Genomic DNA, 17,394 nt, shown 5'->3' on the forward strand with positions numbered 1-17,394 from the left:
CCTTGGACTTATGTGACGAATATTCACTAGATTTGAATTAATGGTTTCGAATCCGCTTTACTACCTAGACTTTTCCTATCATCTCACGCAACGATAAGCAGATCATATAAATTGATAAGTCAATGTACTTTTCAAATGATAAGAACAGCGACTTATACATCGCATTTTGGTCAGTAGAAAAAGAAAGAAGTCTGTACAAACGCATCGAAGATAGCGAGACTAATAAGTAAGTTGAAATCTCTTTCTTTCTTTCCCTCTCTCTCTTCTTTATCTTCTACGCAGCCTTTCAAACCCTAAAAGAACTCGAAAGTGGTGATATAAACAGGGCTAATTCGCCAGGTTTTCAGAGTTTGTAGGCACTTGAATTCAAAGCTGTGGTCGAGATTTTAAGGAATTTTGATTTTTGAATTGAACTGAATTGAATTTGTTTGTTTGTTTGTTTGTGTGTGTGTGTTGGTGTGGTGCGTTTTGAAGTTAGAGATGAGCTCGTTGAGCAGAGAATTGGTGTTTCTTATACTTCAGTTTCTCGAAGAAGAGAAGTTCAAGGAGTCTGTTCACAAGTAAGCTTTGATTCTTTTCTCTGTTTGTTCGTCTTTCATTTTCACACGTCAAGTAGTTTTGGAGCAGGAAAGTTTTGATTTTGAACTGGTGGTTGCGTGATTATGTTAGATTTAGGTGTTTTGGGGCTGTTTTTGTTGGAATTATGGGATTTTTTTGGGTTTGAGTTTTGATTTTTGAAATTGGGGGACGGGTAGGTTTGGTTTGGTTGAGAAAATTGGAGTTTTGGCTTTGTTAGAGTGGTTTAAGTGATGAAATGTGTGTCTGATTGTTGATTGTTGATTTTGTTAATAAAAAGTGGATTTTGTTTGTGTTTTTTTTGTTAATGGCAAGTTTTACGCAAAGGCAAAAATTTAGTCGTTACATTGAAATTTATGCAAATTTTTTTCTTTTTATGATTTTTATGTCCCTGAACAGTCCCATCATCTGTAGATGCAAGTTAAGAGAATCCTCTTATAAGCTCAATTCTTGTGTTTATATAGTTATTATGCTAGGGACTCAGGGAAACCTCCTTAGTCAAACAAAATTTTAGAAGTTGCCAAAATTTGTGTGGTGTAGTGTTGGGTTTGCTTGAGTGTAGATGCAAGTTAAGAGAATCCTCTTATAAGTTCAATTCTTGTGTTTATATATTTATTATGCTAGGGACCCAGGGAAACCTCCTTAGTCAGACTAAATTTTAGAAGTTGGCAAAATTTGTGTGGTGTAGTGTTGGGTTTGCTTGAGTGTAGATACAGGTTAAGAGAATCCTGTGATAAGCTTAATTCTTGTGTTTATATATGTATTATGCTAGGACTTAGGGAACCTCCTCAGTCAAACAAAATTTTTAGAAGTTTGCAAAATTTGTGTAGTGTGGTGTTGGGTTTGGTTGAGTGGAGTCTGTTCCTTCCTCAGCAAATATTGGATGTTTTGGTTGAAATTTTTTTAATTGAAATTCCATATTTAATAAAGGAAGTTACTTTCAATGTTTGGGTAGGCTTGAGAAAGAATCAGGGTTTTATTTCAACATGAAGTACTTCGATGAGAAAGTTCAAGCGGGAGAATGGGATGAAGTTGAGAAATACTTGTCAGGATTTACCAAAGTTGATGATAACCGATATTCTATGAAAATATTCTTTGAAATTAGGAAGCAGAAGTATCTTGAAGCACTCGATAGGTATATGTAATTTGCATTTATCAGTGAAAGTCTTTTTATAGTTTTATCTTTACTTTTAGAGTATTAATTTTTTCTGCCTTAAATTCATATTACAGGCCAGACAAGGCAAAGGCGGTTGAAATATTAGTGACTGATTTGAAAGTGTTCTCAACATTTAATGAGGAATTGTACAAAGAAATTACACAACTTTTAACTCTCAGCAATTTCAGGTAATTTTGTTGGTTCTCAATTTCTTCTTAAATAATGAGCGATAAATTGAAAATTTGAATCTGTTTACGATCAATTTGCTTGAGTAAATGCAATATTCATTATTCAAATTTTTGAGAAAATAAGAATCTTCACTCAATTTGAATTTAAGTTAAAAGGTTGGCTGAGTTGAAGAGCTCTTGCTTTCATTGAAAACCAACCTCCATTTACCATATAAGATTTTTATTTCTTTACTTTTCCTACTGTTTCCTATACCCACCAGAGCATCATTTCTTTGTGATTTCATGTGCTTTTAAGTGTTGCTAGTATGGCATTGTTGCTTGTTTGACTTGTATTACTTGAGTTTATGACACTTTGGTGTATCAAATTACATTTCATATGTTATCCTTCTTCAAATTCAATTCAGGGAAAATGAGCAGCTGTCCAAATATGGTGACACCAAAACAGCTCGTAGCATAATGTTGATAGAGCTCAAAAAACTGATTGAAGCAAACCCACTTTTCCGTGATAAGCTTACTTTTCCGTCCCTGAAGTCATCAAGATTGCGGACTCTGATTAATCAGAGGTAAAGTGATAGAATACTTGATAAAATACAATTATGTTTGTTTTCTAATTTCTATCTGGTTTTGCCATAAATGATCCTTTTTTTTTCCTTTTTCATTATGCTTAACATGAAGCCTGCTTATGAACTATTCCTTTTTATTGTTCTGTTTGTTTCCTATAAAGTGGAGCTGTGTTTACATCTTTTTGCTGTATGTTTCTGTGAAAAAGTTGGAGCCAAATACCCAGTATTTAATACATGAGTTGTTCTTTTATGCAGTTTGAACTGGCAGCACCAGCTCTGCAAGAACCCAAGATCAAACCCTGACATTAAGACTCTGTTTACTGACCATACATGTGCACCTCCAAATGGTCCTCTTGCACCTACACCTGTCAATCTTCCTGTTGCGGCAGTTGCAAAGCCAGCTTCTTATCCATCACTTGGAGCACACAATGTATGATAATACTCCGCATCCTTATTATTTAAGTAAATTTTAACCATATTGGCAGATCAAATGTTAAAAATATTAACTAATGCATATTTTTTTGGGTATAGCCTTTTCCACCCACTGCGGCCCCAGCTAATGCCAATGCTCTAGCTGGTTGGATGGCCAATGCCTCTGCTTCTTCTTCTGTTCAAGCCTCGGTTGTTACTGCATCGTCTATTCCTCTTGCGCAAAATCAAGGTTAGAATTTTAATTGAGTTGGAGTTGGGGCTTTAAAAGACACAGAATAGGTCATCGAGCATATGACTTCTGAGAAAATATATTGATTAGCATTTCTTTAACAAGTTATAAATTATTATTATTCTTATTTTAATTATTATTTTTATCAAATTTTGGAGATAAAAGGGTTAAGAGGAGTAAGGTTTATTGGTCTTATATTTTAATATATAGAGTATATCCCTGGAGTTGTGTTTGTGCTTACATGCTCTGCCACTTCATCTAGTTTCAGTCTTAAAACATTCGAGAACACCTCCAACAAATCCAGGAATGGTTGATTATCAGGGTCCTGAACATGAGCAATTGATGAAACGACTACGGCCTACTCCATCCATTGAGGAGGTAGCTTAAAGTTCTTTTGTTTCATAGATGCAACTTTAGTTATTTTGTTGTTTCTTTGGTCAATGTTTTCTTACCTGCTTCAATTTTTAGGTTACATATTCAACATCTCGACAGCAGACTTGGTCACTGGATGACCTGCCAAGGACGGTGGCTGTGACCTTGCCTCAAGGATCAACTGTGATTAGCATGGATTTTCATCCTACTCACCAAACACTGCTTCTCGGTATGGAATTTATTATTTCTGTGAAAATCATTTTTGTACTGATTTTGTGGGTGATTTCTTATACTAAAATATTTTTTCTTATTCACTGGCTTATGTTGTCTTTTGAGCAGTTGGTTCTAGTAATGGTGAGATTACACTCTGGGAACTTGCAATGCGAGATAAGCTGGTTTCAAAGCCATTCAAGATCTGGGATATGGCATCATTGCCGTTTCAGGTTTTTATATAACTAATTTGTGATAGATTTATGTATTTAATGTGCTCCAATATGCTGTTGTTGTGGTACCTCCATTGGAATTTAATATGCTGTCTTTGATTACTTGAGAATTTGTAGCTACTAATTATGTTGGAGTCTGATAATTGACAATTTCTTACAGGCCTCCATGGTCAAAGATGTACCAATTTCTGTCAGCCGTGTTGCATGGAGTCCAGATGGAAATTTTGTAGGTATGTGCCCTTTGATGAGTATTACCCTTTCTGAGATGCCTAGTTTGTATCTTAATGGTTTGCTTGCTGCAGGTGCTGCATTTAACAAACATTTAATTCAGTTGTATACTTACGCTGGATCGAATGAACTACGCCAGCATTTACAGGTAAGTTGATAGTTTGTCGTTTGTCCAGCTGGGTGGAAATTGTTAGTATAACTTGATTTGTATCCTTTTGTTACCACAGATTGATGCCCATGTTGGTGGTGTGAATGACTTGGCTTTTGCTCATCCAAACAAACAACTTTGTGTGGTTACATGTGGAGATGATAAGATAATCAAGGTTTGCAATATAAATTATTGTTGAGGAAGTTGTGGTTAGACGGCCTCTGTGAATATCTAATGAAAGAATTCTTAACAGGTGTGGGATATAACGGGACGTAATCTATTCAACTTTGAAGGTCATGAGGCACCGGTATATTCCATCTGTCCTCATCATAAAGAGAACATTCAGGTATGCCAGGCAATGGAAAAGGTTATTGGTTTTCTTTATGTGCTTTGTGACATTTATCAAATGTAAGATAAATATATCTGTTTAATTGAAGTTAAAGCCATTCACTTAGGTTGTTCCTAGTGTCTCATTCTCTAAGGGAGACACATTGATCATAAGCTTTTATTGTATTTAATGGATTTTTGTGAATATTTGATTGTCACTGTCACTGTTCTTACTCTCAAGTGTGGATTTATTTGTATCTCCCACGACCTTTATGATGTCATTTAAAATAATGATGCCTGCATCTGCTAAGTGCGTGGATGTGCAGATGTGTGTGTCTGGTTACCGCTATTAGGAATCGGTTACTGAGTCTGTTTCAAATTCTTTTGAAGACATGCTTCATGGGCTTAAGCTTTCAATTTTGAATCTGCAGTTCATATTTTCGACAGCTATTGATGGGAAAATAAAGGCCTGGCTGTATGACAATATGGGCTCAAGAGTTGATTATGATGCTCCTGGCCACTGGTGTACAACTATGCTTTACAGTGCTGATGGAAGTAGGTAAGATTTATGAAATGAACATTATCATAGTTAATAATTTGGGAGTTGTGGAACTGAGTTTTCTTTATTTTCGCCAAGTCTAATTGTCATTGTCTATTCATATTTTTGAAATAGTCCCTTGTTAAATAAATGACGTCCATGTCTTCTTATTATTATTTTTTCAGATTGTTTTCTTGTGGCACTAGTAAAGAAGGAGAGTCTTTCCTGGTTGAATGGAATGAAAGTGAAGGAACAATAAAGAGGTCATATGTTGGGTTTAGAAAGAAATCTACTGGTGTAGTACAGTTTGATACTACACAAAATCACTTTTTGGCTGTTGGTGAAGATAGCCAGATAAAGTTTTGGGATATGGACAATGTCAATGTTCTCACTAGCACGGATGCAGAAGGTGGACTTCCGGTAAGTTGACACTGTTGATATTTTGGCTCCTCTTTCAAACACTTCAACTTTTAATTTTGGCACTTACATCATAGCATTAATTTTATTAGAGTCTTCCCCGATTGAGGTTTAGTAAGGATGGAAATCTGCTAGCTGTTACTACTGCAGACAATGGATTCAAGATACTTACTAATGCGGTAGGTCATAGATCATTAAGAGCAGTTGAAAACCCACCTTTTGAAGCACTGAGAGGGCCTATTGAATCTGCTGTTAAGGTTAGAACAAATTTTTTAGCTTGTTTGGTTGTTTAATAATCACATCCTGGTGGCTGTTCTGTTCTGAATACTGTGTTTTTTCTTCTTTGGTTAAGTATTCTGACTCCTGTGTTTGTTGGCTAGGTTTCTGCCAATTCTGCTGTTTCAAGTGTTAGTCCTGTCAATTGTAAAGTTGAAAGGAGCTCTCCTGTCAGACCTTCTCCAATCATTGTATGTTAGCTATATACTTATTTCTTATGATTTGATTTTCTTACTCCTTTCAGAAAATTATTTGTCTGTTGTGTCCTGATTATGTCAGGAACATTTTACTTTGTATAAAGTCTACCTAGTGAATGATTTTTCCTTGTGCTTTATTGTGTTTTCTTGCTTCAAATTTATTTTCTGCTTATTTTATCTTCAGCAACTTGGTCGATTTATTACTGTAAATTTTTTATCCTGGGTTTCTCTTTTAGAATGGAGTTGATCCTGCTAGTAGAAGCATGGAAAAGCCAAGAAGTGTGGACGATGTAATTGATAAAGCCAAACCTTGGCAGTTGGCTGAAATTGTGGATAGTGGCCAGTGCCGGTTAGTTACCCTGCCAGAGAGCACAGATTCATCTTGCAAGGTTTGTTGATTTCTTCTGGCAGTTTTTTGTATTGCAAAAATATTTCTTTCATTTAGTGCTTAAACGGTTACATTTGTATACAGGTTGTTAGGCTACTGTATACAAATTCTGGCGTTGGCATTTTGGCACTTGGGTCAAATGGTGTCCAGAAGCTATGGAAGTGGACCCGCACTGAACAGAACCCAAGTGGAAAGGTAATGTATTGTCTTTCTTCTGGTCCCTGCTTTAAAGAAATTTGTTAGAAAACTTTAATTTAGTATATTTATAATTGGATTTTTTTGTGGTGAAAAGATTTCTGAAGTCAGTTGGTGTTTAAAGGCCACTGCCAGTGTTGTTCCACAGCATTGGGTACCAAGCAGTGGTCTTCTTATGACTAATGATGTCTCAGGTGTCAACCTTGAAGAAGCAGTCCCTTGCATAGCACTCTCTAAGAATGACTCGTATGTAATGTCAGCTACTGGTGGAAAGGTTTCATTGTTCAACATGATGACATTCAAGGTATGGTTGCGCTTGTATGTTCTGTGAGAATGGTTAGTTTTGGCAATTTAGCACTTAATGACTTGTTTGCTTTGTAGGTAATGACCACTTTCATGTCACCTCCCCCTGCTTCAACCTTCCTAGCATTCCACCCCCAGGATAATAACATCATAGCCATTGGGATGGAGGATTCAACTATCCACATATACAATGTTCGAGTGGATGAGGTAAAATCGAAATTGAAGGGCCACCAGAAGCGTATAACTGGTTTAGCCTTCTCCACCAATCTTAATATTTTGGTTTCATCAGGTGCTGATGCTCAAGTAAGTGGAATCAGATTCTTTTTATCATTTTAATTAATAAGCTTAGGAGAGCAAATAAAACAATTATGCAAGTCAGACACGTTTTCTGTATATTCACTTCATGTACCAGTACTATAAACATGCCTTCGATCGGTTGCTTTATCATCAAATTTCATCCAACTCTGGGTTAGTATGTTTAACTATTTTGGTTTTCGTTATAATGACTAATACGGAAACTATTTTCTGCAGCTGTGTGTGTGGAGCATTGATACATGGGAGAAGAGGAAATCAATTGCAATCCAACTTCCAGCTGGAAAGGCACCTAACGGCGACACACGAGTACAATTCCATACTGATCAAATCCGCATGCTTGTAGTTCATGAGACACAACTAGCAATATATGATGCCTCCAAGATGGAACGAATTCGGCAGGTATGTCTTTGACTTGAATATCAAACTATATATTGGTATCGACAAAATGATGATATTCATATGCATTTCTTCATTGCAGTGGGTACCACAAGACACGTTGTCCGCGCCGATATCTTGTGCAACATACTCTTGTTATAGCCAATTTGTTTATGCTACCTTTTGTGATGGTAACGTTGGCGTGTTTGATGCCGAAACCCTCAGGCTAAGATGCAATATTGCTCCATCGGCATATATGTCCACATCAATCTTGAACGGGTAAGTCGAGGCATCATCGCTTAATCTTACAATATACATCAACTACATAAAACTTTCGACAACTTCTTAAATTACATTCTGGGGGTATGAGCTGACAAGATTGTATTGTATTAACATTTGGTAATGGGTTCGCTATCTTACAGAAGCCAAACTGTGCACCCGCTTGTAGTCGCTGCACATCCAATCGAACCCAACCAATTCGCTGTCGGGTTGACAGATGGATCGGTTAAAGTGTTGGAGCCCACCGAATCGGAGGGGAAGTGGGGAGTGCCTCCGCCTGTTGATAACGGGATACTGAACGGTAGGACAACATCATCGTCAACCACAAGCAACCACACACCGGATCAATTACAAAGATAAGATGAAGGCGGAGATGACTTTGTATTTAAAATGTGTGTAGATTATTAGGTTTTAGAAGTCTCCCCGTATGAATCAAAGGTAGGTAAAGTACATTACTTTATTAGATATGCACATTCTTGTATACTCAGTTGTTCTAGTCTACTTTTTGTTTCTTAACCTCTTGAGTGTTCATTGTGAATTCTTTTATTATGTTCTAATAAACATAATTCATATTAGTCATGATTCCTTAAAAATGTTTTGTACAGACTGAGATGGTATTGTATAAAATGTTTTATATTGAAAAGTTCATAAAATTTGGTAGTACCCTTAAGGGGCATCAAGTGGTGAGATTATATTCTTCATCTGAGCATTCACGAAAGGGGGTGTTTGTTTGAGCTTATAAGGTAGGTTATTGCGTTAGTCTTCTCCGTGATTACAAAAAGAAGTATCAAATTATGGGTGCACTTGGTTTATTATTTTGATATTTTTTAGAATAATATTTTGAAAAAAGTAAAATTGGGTGATTATTACGATGTAGGATTTGAAAATTAAAAAAAAAATACTCTTTTAGGTTTGTTTATTTACTAAACATCCTTATAATAAAATATTGAAAATTAACAAAAACACATTCATTCATCCATTAAATATTGATAACCGGCCACCATCGTCGGAGGGTGGTTGGAGTCACCGTATCGACGCATGATCGGCTAGAACTAGACGATTGTGCGCCAATATGGCTTTTTTCGATCAGATACATGATAGATTTGATCGAAAAAAGCTAGATCTATGATCGCATTTGGTCGTCAACGACGGCTAAAGATCTGACTGGCAACGGCTAAATTTTTTGCCATAGATCTGACCTTGTCCTACCAGATCCATATTGTGGATCTGGTCTGAAAAGACTAGATCGGTGCACTATCGGCCAGATCCAGTCGGTAGTGCACCATTATACTAGATTCTGGCTATCTTCTAGCGATGGTGGCCGGAATCTGGCAAATATGGGTTACATGAGTGTTTTTGTTAATTTTTAAATTATTTTGGGGGGTGTTTATTAAATTAATAAACTTAGAGGGGTTTAAAAGGAGTTGAATAAATGGAATAATATTTTGAGAATAGGGAAATAAGTGTGTATTTTGGATACAATATGGAATAGGGTAGGGAAAAATTGTGTTCCATAGATATTGATAATTCTTTGAACAAAGATAAAACATATATATAAAGTAAACTAAAATTAGCGAAATTATTAAGCTACATAATAAAAATACAGGTTGCGTTTGTNTTTGGTTTCATCAGGTGCTGATGCTCAAGTAAGTGGAATCAGATTCTTTTTATCATTTTAATTAATAAGCTTAGGAGAGCAAATAAAACAATTATGCAAGTCAGACACGTTTTCTGTATATTCACTTCATGTACCAGTACTATAAACATGCCTTCGATCGGTTGCTTTATCATCAAATTTCATCCAACTCTGGGTTAGTATGTTTAACTATTTTGGTTTTCGTTATAATGACTAATACGGAAACTATTTTCTGCAGCTGTGTGTGTGGAGCATTGATACATGGGAGAAGAGGAAATCAATTGCAATCCAACTTCCAGCTGGAAAGGCACCTAACGGCGACACACGAGTACAATTCCATACTGATCAAATCCGCATGCTTGTAGTTCATGAGACACAACTAGCAATATATGATGCCTCCAAGATGGAACGAATTCGGCAGGTATGTCTTTGACTTGAATATCAAACTATATATTGGTATCGACAAAATGATGATATTCATATGCATTTCTTCATTGCAGTGGGTACCACAAGACACGTTGTCCGCGCCGATATCTTGTGCAACATACTCTTGTTATAGCCAATTTGTTTATGCTACCTTTTGTGATGGTAACGTTGGCGTGTTTGATGCCGAAACCCTCAGGCTAAGATGCAATATTGCTCCATCGGCATATATGTCCACATCAATCTTGAACGGGTAAGTCGAGGCATCATCGCTTAATCTTACAATATACATCAACTACATAAAACTTTCGACAACTTCTTAAATTACATTCTGGGGGTATGAGCTGACAAGATTGTATTGTATTAACATTTGGTAATGGGTTCGCTATCTTACAGAAGCCAAACTGTGCACCCGCTTGTAGTCGCTGCACATCCAATCGAACCCAACCAATTCGCTGTCGGGTTGACAGATGGATCGGTTAAAGTGTTGGAGCCCACCGAATCGGAGGGGAAGTGGGGAGTGCCTCCGCCTGTTGATAACGGGATACTGAACGGTAGGACAACATCATCGTCAACCACAAGCAACCACACACCGGATCAATTACAAAGATAAGATGAAGGCGGAGATGACTTTGTATTTAAAATGTGTGTAGATTATTAGGTTTTAGAAGTCTCCCCGTATGAATCAAAGGTAGGTAAAGTACATTACTTTATTAGATATGCACATTCTTGTATACTCAGTTGTTCTAGTCTACTTTTTGTTTCTTAACCTCTTGAGTGTTCATTGTGAATTCTTTTATTATGTTCTAATAAACATAATTCATATTAGTCATGATTCCTTAAAAATGTTTTGTACAGACTGAGATGGTATTGTATAAAATGTTTTATATTGAAAAGTTCATAAAATTTGGTAGTACCCTTAAGGGGCATCAAGTGGTGAGATTATATTCTTCATCTGAGCATTCACGAAAGGGGGTGTTTGTTTGAGCTTATAAGGTAGGTTATTGCGTTAGTCTTCTCCGTGATTACAAAAAGAAGTATCAAATTATGGGTGCACTTGGTTTATTATTTTGATATTTTTTAGAATAATATTTTGAAAAAAGTAAAATTGGGTGATTATTACGATGTAGGATTTGAAAATTAAAAAAAAAATACTCTTTTAGGTTTGTTTATTTACTAAACATCCTTATAATAAAATATTGAAAATTAACAAAAACACATTCATTCATCCATTAAATATTGATAACCGGCCACCATCGTCGGAGGGTGGTTGGAGTCACCGTATCGACGCATGATCGGCTAGAACTAGACGATTGTGCGCCAATATGGCTTTTTTCGATCAGATACATGATAGATTTGATCGAAAAAAGCTAGATCTATGATCGCATTTGGTCGTCAACGACGGCTAAAGATCTGACTGGCAACGGCTAAATTTTTTGCCATAGATCTGACCTTGTCCTACCAGATCCATATTGTGGATCTGGTCTGAAAAGACTAGATCGGTGCACTATCGGCCAGATCCAGTCGGTAGTGCACCATTATACTAGATTCTGGCTATCTTCTAGCGATGGTGGCCGGAATCTGGCAAATATGGGTTACATGAGTGTTTTTGTTAATTTTTAAATTATTTTGGGGGGTGTTTATTAAATTAATAAACTTAGAGGGGTTTAAAAGGAGTTGAATAAATGGAATAATATTTTGAGAATAGGGAAATAAGTGTGTATTTTGGATACAATATGGAATAGGGTAGGGAAAAATTGTGTTCCATAGATATTGATAATTCTTTGAACAAAGATAAAACATATATATAAAGTAAACTAAAATTAGCGAAATTATTAAGCTACATAATAAAAATACAGGTTGCGTTTGTTTAACATTTGGGAATACTACTTTTAGTATTCCCAAAAAAGTTAAACAGTAAAATACCCAAAAATTCAGATTTTTGGGAATACTACTCCCAAAATTATTCAACTTTTTTTAAACCCCTTAAATTTGATAATTAAATTAAATACCCCTAAATATTTTTTTAAATTCAAAAATACCCCAATAATCCACATTTACCAGATTCCGGCCACCACCACCGAAAAATGGCCGGAATCTGGTAGAATGGCGCACTACCGGTTGAATCTGGCCGGCAGTGCGCCGATCTAGCCTTTTTGGCCAGATCCACGGTGGATCTGGCCGGAAAAGGCCAGATCTAAGGCCAAAGATCTGGCCGTTGACCGCCAGATCTTTGGCCGTAACACTCGGTCACGACGGCCAACAACGGTCGTCGTTGACCCTCAACGACGACCGTTGTTGGCCGTCTTGAGAGCAAATACGGCCAGATCTGGCCGGTGACGGCCAGATCTGACCGTAGATCTGGCCTTTTCCGGCCAGATCCACCGTGGATCTGGCCGGAAAAGGCCATAGCGACGCATGACCGGCAAGATCCAACCGGTCATGTGCCCATACGGATGCTCCGGCCACCTCCGTGGTGGTCGCCGGCTGGGGTGTTTGAGGGTGGGTTAGGGGTATTTTGTTAACTTTTATGTTTTATTATGGGGGGTATTTTGTAAAAAAACAAACATAAAGGAGATTTTATTAATTTATAAATTTTACCTCGTAATACCGCCCAATTCAACTTTTTTTAACTTTTTTCAAAAACTTTTCCCAAAACCCCCAAATTTTGAACCAAACGCAGCCACAGATTTTTGTCAATTTATTTTATGTACAAAAGCTTTGATCTCGTAACCGACCGCAGAATAAAATAAAGCATCAAATTATGAGATTAGATACTGATAATTCTTTGAACAAAGATAATATTTATTATATATAATATATATTATATATATAATATAATATTATATTTATATATATATATATATAAAGGAAATTAAAATTAGTGAAATTATTAAGCTATATATAAAAATACACATTTTATCAATTTATTTTACGTGCAAAAGCTTTGATCCGGATCCGGATCCGGATCGGGCTCAGAACTCTTAACCGACCAGCAGAATATCATACTACTTACTATTGCTGTCGTTTAAGCGTCACCTAACAATTCTTACCCGTAAAATCCCTAAACCTCTTTCTTTCTTCCCGAGTTGTGTACAAAATGGCGAATCGTACGGACCCGGCAGCGAAGAGCATCAGAGGAACGAATCCTCAAAACCTGGTGGAGAAGATCTGAGATCGAATATACCAGAACTTACTGGAAGGAACAATGTTTCGGATTGACGGCGGAGACGCTTGTCGACAAAGCTATGGAACTCGACCACCTTGGGAACCTTCGGCGGCAACCGGAAACCCACCCCCTTTATTTGTCTCATCATGAAAATGCTTCAAATCCAGCCGGAGAAAGACATCGTCGTGAGTTCATCAAAAACGACGATTACAAGTAAACCCTAGCAATAACTTATACATTTTCAATTTTTTTAATGATCTCATCGAAATTTTTCTGTATAATATTGAACCCGTTTGACATTTAATGTTAATTAGTTAAAAAAAAAAAAAAATGTCATCCTGTGATGTTGTACGTTAGCTAAGTTGCTAAAGTTGTTTGTTTGTTTAATATTTTAGGGTTTGCAATATTATTGGTGGTCTCAACCTTATTTACTTCCATTTACTGATTTAACTTTCAATTTAATTGTAATGAAAAATGTTTGACCTTGTTATATCTGCATTTAATTTCTTCGGCTTTGTATGTGTTTTATTGGGTGCAGTTATGTTCGTATTCTGGGTGCTTTTTACTTGCGACTTACAGGGACTGATATTGATATCTATCGTTACCTGAGCCATTGTACAATGACTATAGAAAATTGAGGCAAAGGTTACCTGATGGAAGTAGTTCAGTTTTATTAACTTATTTTTTTGCTTTTAGTTTCCTTGTTTGTTTATGGAGGGACGGTGACTTACATGTGGTTATGTTCTTTTAACTTGGATTAGATTTTTCCTTGACTCATGTAGACGAGGTAATTGATGAACTTCTGACAAAGATTATCATGTGTATTGCTATGCCCCGAATTAAGAAAGGTATGTTTTAGATGTCAATTTAATTTTCTGTTGTGAAAGTTGTTCTTTGGCTTATGTAGTGAATATAAATGTGTTATGTAATGGGTTGGTAGAAAAGAATGAACTAGGAATATTGGTGTGACTGTGAAGTATTTGTTTGGGTGATTTAGCTAGAAAGTAACAATGGGATTTTTGGTGAGATAGAGACAAAACGTTAGTGATTTATGGCACAGATTTTGCCTTTTTCTTCTTTATGGGCTTCAGTTCCTAGAGTTTTAAGAGACTCATTTTTTTTTTTCATCTCAATTGGGAAGGGTTCCTGAGTTAATTTTGTATGATTGGTTTATTTGTATGGTGGGGGGATATTTCTCACTACAAAGAGTATAGATTTGTTTCCCTTCTACTCTCTTTTTTTTTTTTTTTTTTTTTTTTTTTTTTTTGGGGACACCAAGTCCACAATTGTATCTTCTCACCTTTTCTAATTTAATACAAAGTTTATAGTTTTTTATTAGAAAAATAAAAAAAAAGAAAAGAAAAATTACTACATTTTTTTTCTTGAATTTTGGATGAAATGAGATGGCTGTTTGTTATCATATCTCCTTTTTATTGAGCAGATATAAAGTTGTCTCCATGAATTAATATGAATTTTGTGTTTGGCCCGTTTCCTCTTACCAACAGATGGAACTGGAGACCGTTGGTGCACTAGAACCTAGAAAGAGTGTTTTGGAAGATGACTTTGAAGAGGAGGAAGAGAAAGAGGAGAAGGACCAGCTTTGATGGAATGGAAGATGGGGCTTATGAAAAGGTTCACATTTCTTTCCATCTTAACAAACGCTAATCTTGCTTTTGTTTTTATTAGTTTTCTAAATTTTATTGACTTATTTATGTTCTCAACAGATATCACCATGGAGAAGCCCTGCAAGGGAAAGAGATAGGGATAGAGATAGAGACAAGACAGAGATAGAGATAGAGATAGAGATAAAGGCGTACAGTTACAGATACAGTATATAATTGTTTTTTTCATTTTTTTGGTTTTTGTGTGTTGGTCATGTGGAATGATTCTAATTTCTATGTTTATCATTTGCTTCTGGCAGAATGTTCTATCCCTACTGGGATTTCTGTATTAGTTTGACATACATTTCATTTTTTGTTTCTGCCTACGTTTTTCTTTTAATATGGAAACCGTTGTGGTCCACAAAAAGAAATTGTTAGTCGTGAACGTGTTTTTTTTTTTTTCCCTCAAAATATTAGTTTCTTGTGCTGTTTAGTCACTACAACTACTAGCTAGTGGATAATTGTCGTGGAAGCTGTCACTTAGAGATTGAGCCCCAAAGGTGGTCAAATAGTCAATTTTCTTAATTGTATCTCAATGTTGATGATTTATATCATAAAATCATTGTGTTTTCACCATGGCATTTAAAGCCATTGGTGGCTTAAACAGCTTCCTATAGAAATAATCTATGATTCTGCCAGGTTTCTCTGCACTGACAGTGTGCAGTGAGAAGTATGATGGATCAAACAAGTTTAATGCTTCTGCTAGCCTTAGTTTTATTTTTTACTTTTGATTCCGCATTTCTGTTGAAAATTTATTTTATAAGACGTACCTATTCTTTCGTTTTATAATTTATTGATGTTTGTTGGTGAATGCAATTCTTTTGCGAGAATATATATCTATCTACTTGTTTTATTGGCACAATTTTCAGTCCGTCTGTCAGGGTCTATCTTTTTACTAAGTTGAGGACTTTCAACCTTATTAATATTTTTGTTGGATGGAAGTGTAGACATTCATGTTTCTTTTCTCTCTTCACACTTTCACAGGGACCGGGATTATGATAGGGATAGGGACTATGACAGGGATCGGGACTACGATAGAGATTATGACAGGGAAAGGGGACGTGGTAGAGAAAGAGATAGGGATAGAGGGAGGGATAGAGACAGGGATCGGGATCGGTATCGATTGAGAGAAGAGAAGGAATATGGTCGTGAGAGGGAGCGAGAAAGAGAGAGGGAAGGAAGGGATCGGGACCGTGATAGGCGAGATAGGGATCGTGGGAGGCGGAGGAGCCGTTCAATGAGCCCAAGTAGGGATCGCAAGAGATATGCACGTGGCAGCATGAGTCCTAGAAGACATGCAGACGAACCAGAGGATGCCGTCACCCGTGCAGAGCCAAAGAAGAAGAAAGAGAAGAAGGAAAAGAAGGATGATGGGACAGACCATCCAGATCCAGAAATTGCTGAGGCTAACAGGATACGAGCATCCCTTGGGTTGAAACCATTGAAGTTATAATGTTACAGAAGATGTAATCTTTTGGATCTTTTGGTGTTCAGTCTATGTATACATTAACATTGGATATTGGGGCATTTTCTTGTACTATTTTGCTCATATATTCTGTAAATGCTTGTTAAGCAACGAGCTTTTTAGTTTTTATTCAACATCCCATGCTTGTTGCTTTAGCTCTCCTTCTGGATATGGCTCAACCGCCACATTCAGTATCAACAAAATCCTTCTATAACCATGTTAAGCTAACCAATATTGGCTTCGTCCCGGGATTTATGTGTAACAATGAGATTTTTATCATCTTATATAAAACAAAGTGTTATGCCATTGATGCAAACTAGGAATGGACTTGGAAACATAACCAATGCCAACGGGAACAGCATACATATATAATCACTATTTCAGGAAAAGCACGACACTATGCAGATAGATGGGTAACCATTAGAGGCTTATCTGGCTGTTAATTTTAGGGCTTCGGGAGACTAGTCGAGGTGTACGTAAGCTGACCCAGACATTTTCAGATACCAAAAAAAAAAAAAAAGTGAATTATATTTAATGCTTTACAACTTACAAGAATAGAAGAGACTGTTTTAAGTAACAATAGAACTCTCCAAACACCTAAACAATCATATAAGAAGTAAAAAGAAAACTATTCTCACCTAAAGAGATCCTTTCCTGACTATGGAATGATTTCTGGTAATAGAACTCCATCTTTATCATACTGAAGAGTACCAGAGTGATTCAGTGGCCTGCATTTTCCCCCCAGAAGGATCCTCTTCTTGCATAGCTCCTGTCCTGATCTTTCTCCATCTTCTTGATCTGTCTCTCCTGATCCCATCTTTACCGGCTTCTTTCTCATCGACCTAGCCATCTTCAACCTCTGTCGCGTCATCATAATTCTCGATGGAACCCTTGGCAAGCTTGGTGAACTCTCTTGTCTTCCAATCACAACTGCAGTTCTATTGTTGCTATCACCAGAAGTTGTATCAACTCCACCACTTGTATTAGCTTTTGTGACTTTAACACCACCACCATTCCTCTTTTTCAACAAACTCTTGAAAGATAATTGTAGCAACCCCATTTCCTCCGTCTCCACCTTCTTCAACCTCTCAGTCT

At 36.6% G+C, this 17,394-nt stretch overlaps 3 protein-coding genes across 5 annotated transcripts; all 3 read left to right on the plus strand.

Moving 5' to 3' along the window:
• Window positions 1–244: 244 nt before the first annotated feature.
• On the plus strand, window positions 245–8,529 carry LOC116128023 (topless-related protein 3). 3 transcript variants are annotated; one of them, XM_031413696.1, is made up of 24 exons: window positions 245–560; window positions 1,532–1,711; window positions 1,807–1,920; window positions 2,325–2,483; window positions 2,739–2,913; window positions 3,015–3,144; window positions 3,407–3,522; window positions 3,613–3,745; window positions 3,856–3,959; window positions 4,120–4,189; window positions 4,262–4,335; window positions 4,415–4,510; window positions 4,589–4,681; window positions 5,094–5,221; window positions 5,386–5,620; window positions 5,710–5,874; window positions 5,998–6,084; window positions 6,327–6,479; window positions 6,563–6,673; window positions 6,798–6,977; window positions 7,055–7,279; window positions 7,508–7,690; window positions 7,770–7,945; window positions 8,089–8,529. In XM_031413696.1, the coding sequence occupies exons 1-24, from the start codon at window positions 481–483 to the stop codon at window positions 8,303–8,305; spliced, it is 3,384 nt and encodes a 1,127-aa protein (XP_031269556.1). In that variant the 5' UTR covers window positions 245–480; the 3' UTR covers window positions 8,306–8,529. The 3 variants fall into 3 exon arrangements, with proteins under 3 accessions (XP_031269556.1, XP_031269557.1, XP_031269555.1); XM_031413697.1 differs by having other exon boundaries at window positions 3,413–3,522; XM_031413695.1 differs by having other exon boundaries at window positions 4,120–4,335.
• A 730-nt stretch (window positions 8,530–9,259) lies between these two features.
• LOC116127904 (protein TPR1-like) lies at window positions 9,260–10,841 on the plus strand. Its single transcript, XM_031413562.1, has 5 exons — window positions 9,260–9,276; window positions 9,552–9,591; window positions 9,820–10,002; window positions 10,082–10,257; window positions 10,401–10,841. The coding sequence occupies exons 1-5, from the start codon at window positions 9,260–9,262 to the stop codon at window positions 10,615–10,617; spliced, it is 633 nt and encodes a 210-aa protein (XP_031269422.1). The 3' UTR covers window positions 10,618–10,841.
• Window positions 10,842–13,013: 2,172 nt separating this feature from the next.
• Window positions 13,014–16,597, plus strand: LOC116127962 (pre-mRNA-splicing factor 38). The gene is given in 11 exon segments (XM_031413623.1): window positions 13,014–13,196; window positions 13,198–13,269; window positions 13,271–13,356; window positions 13,359–13,386; window positions 13,712–13,776; window positions 13,779–13,832; window positions 13,935–14,018; window positions 14,674–14,771; window positions 14,773–14,805; window positions 14,898–14,948; window positions 15,802–16,597. Coding segments are annotated over 11 exon segments (1,149 nt in total). The 5' UTR covers window positions 13,014–13,104; the 3' UTR covers window positions 16,288–16,597.
• Window positions 16,598–17,394: the final 797 nt, after the last annotated feature.

This window comes from Pistacia vera, unplaced genomic scaffold (assembly GCF_008641045.1).
Source record: "Pistacia vera cultivar Batoury unplaced genomic scaffold, PisVer_v2 Contig196, whole genome shotgun sequence".
In the NCBI taxonomy this organism is placed as follows: domain Eukaryota; kingdom Viridiplantae; phylum Streptophyta; class Magnoliopsida; order Sapindales; family Anacardiaceae; genus Pistacia; species Pistacia vera.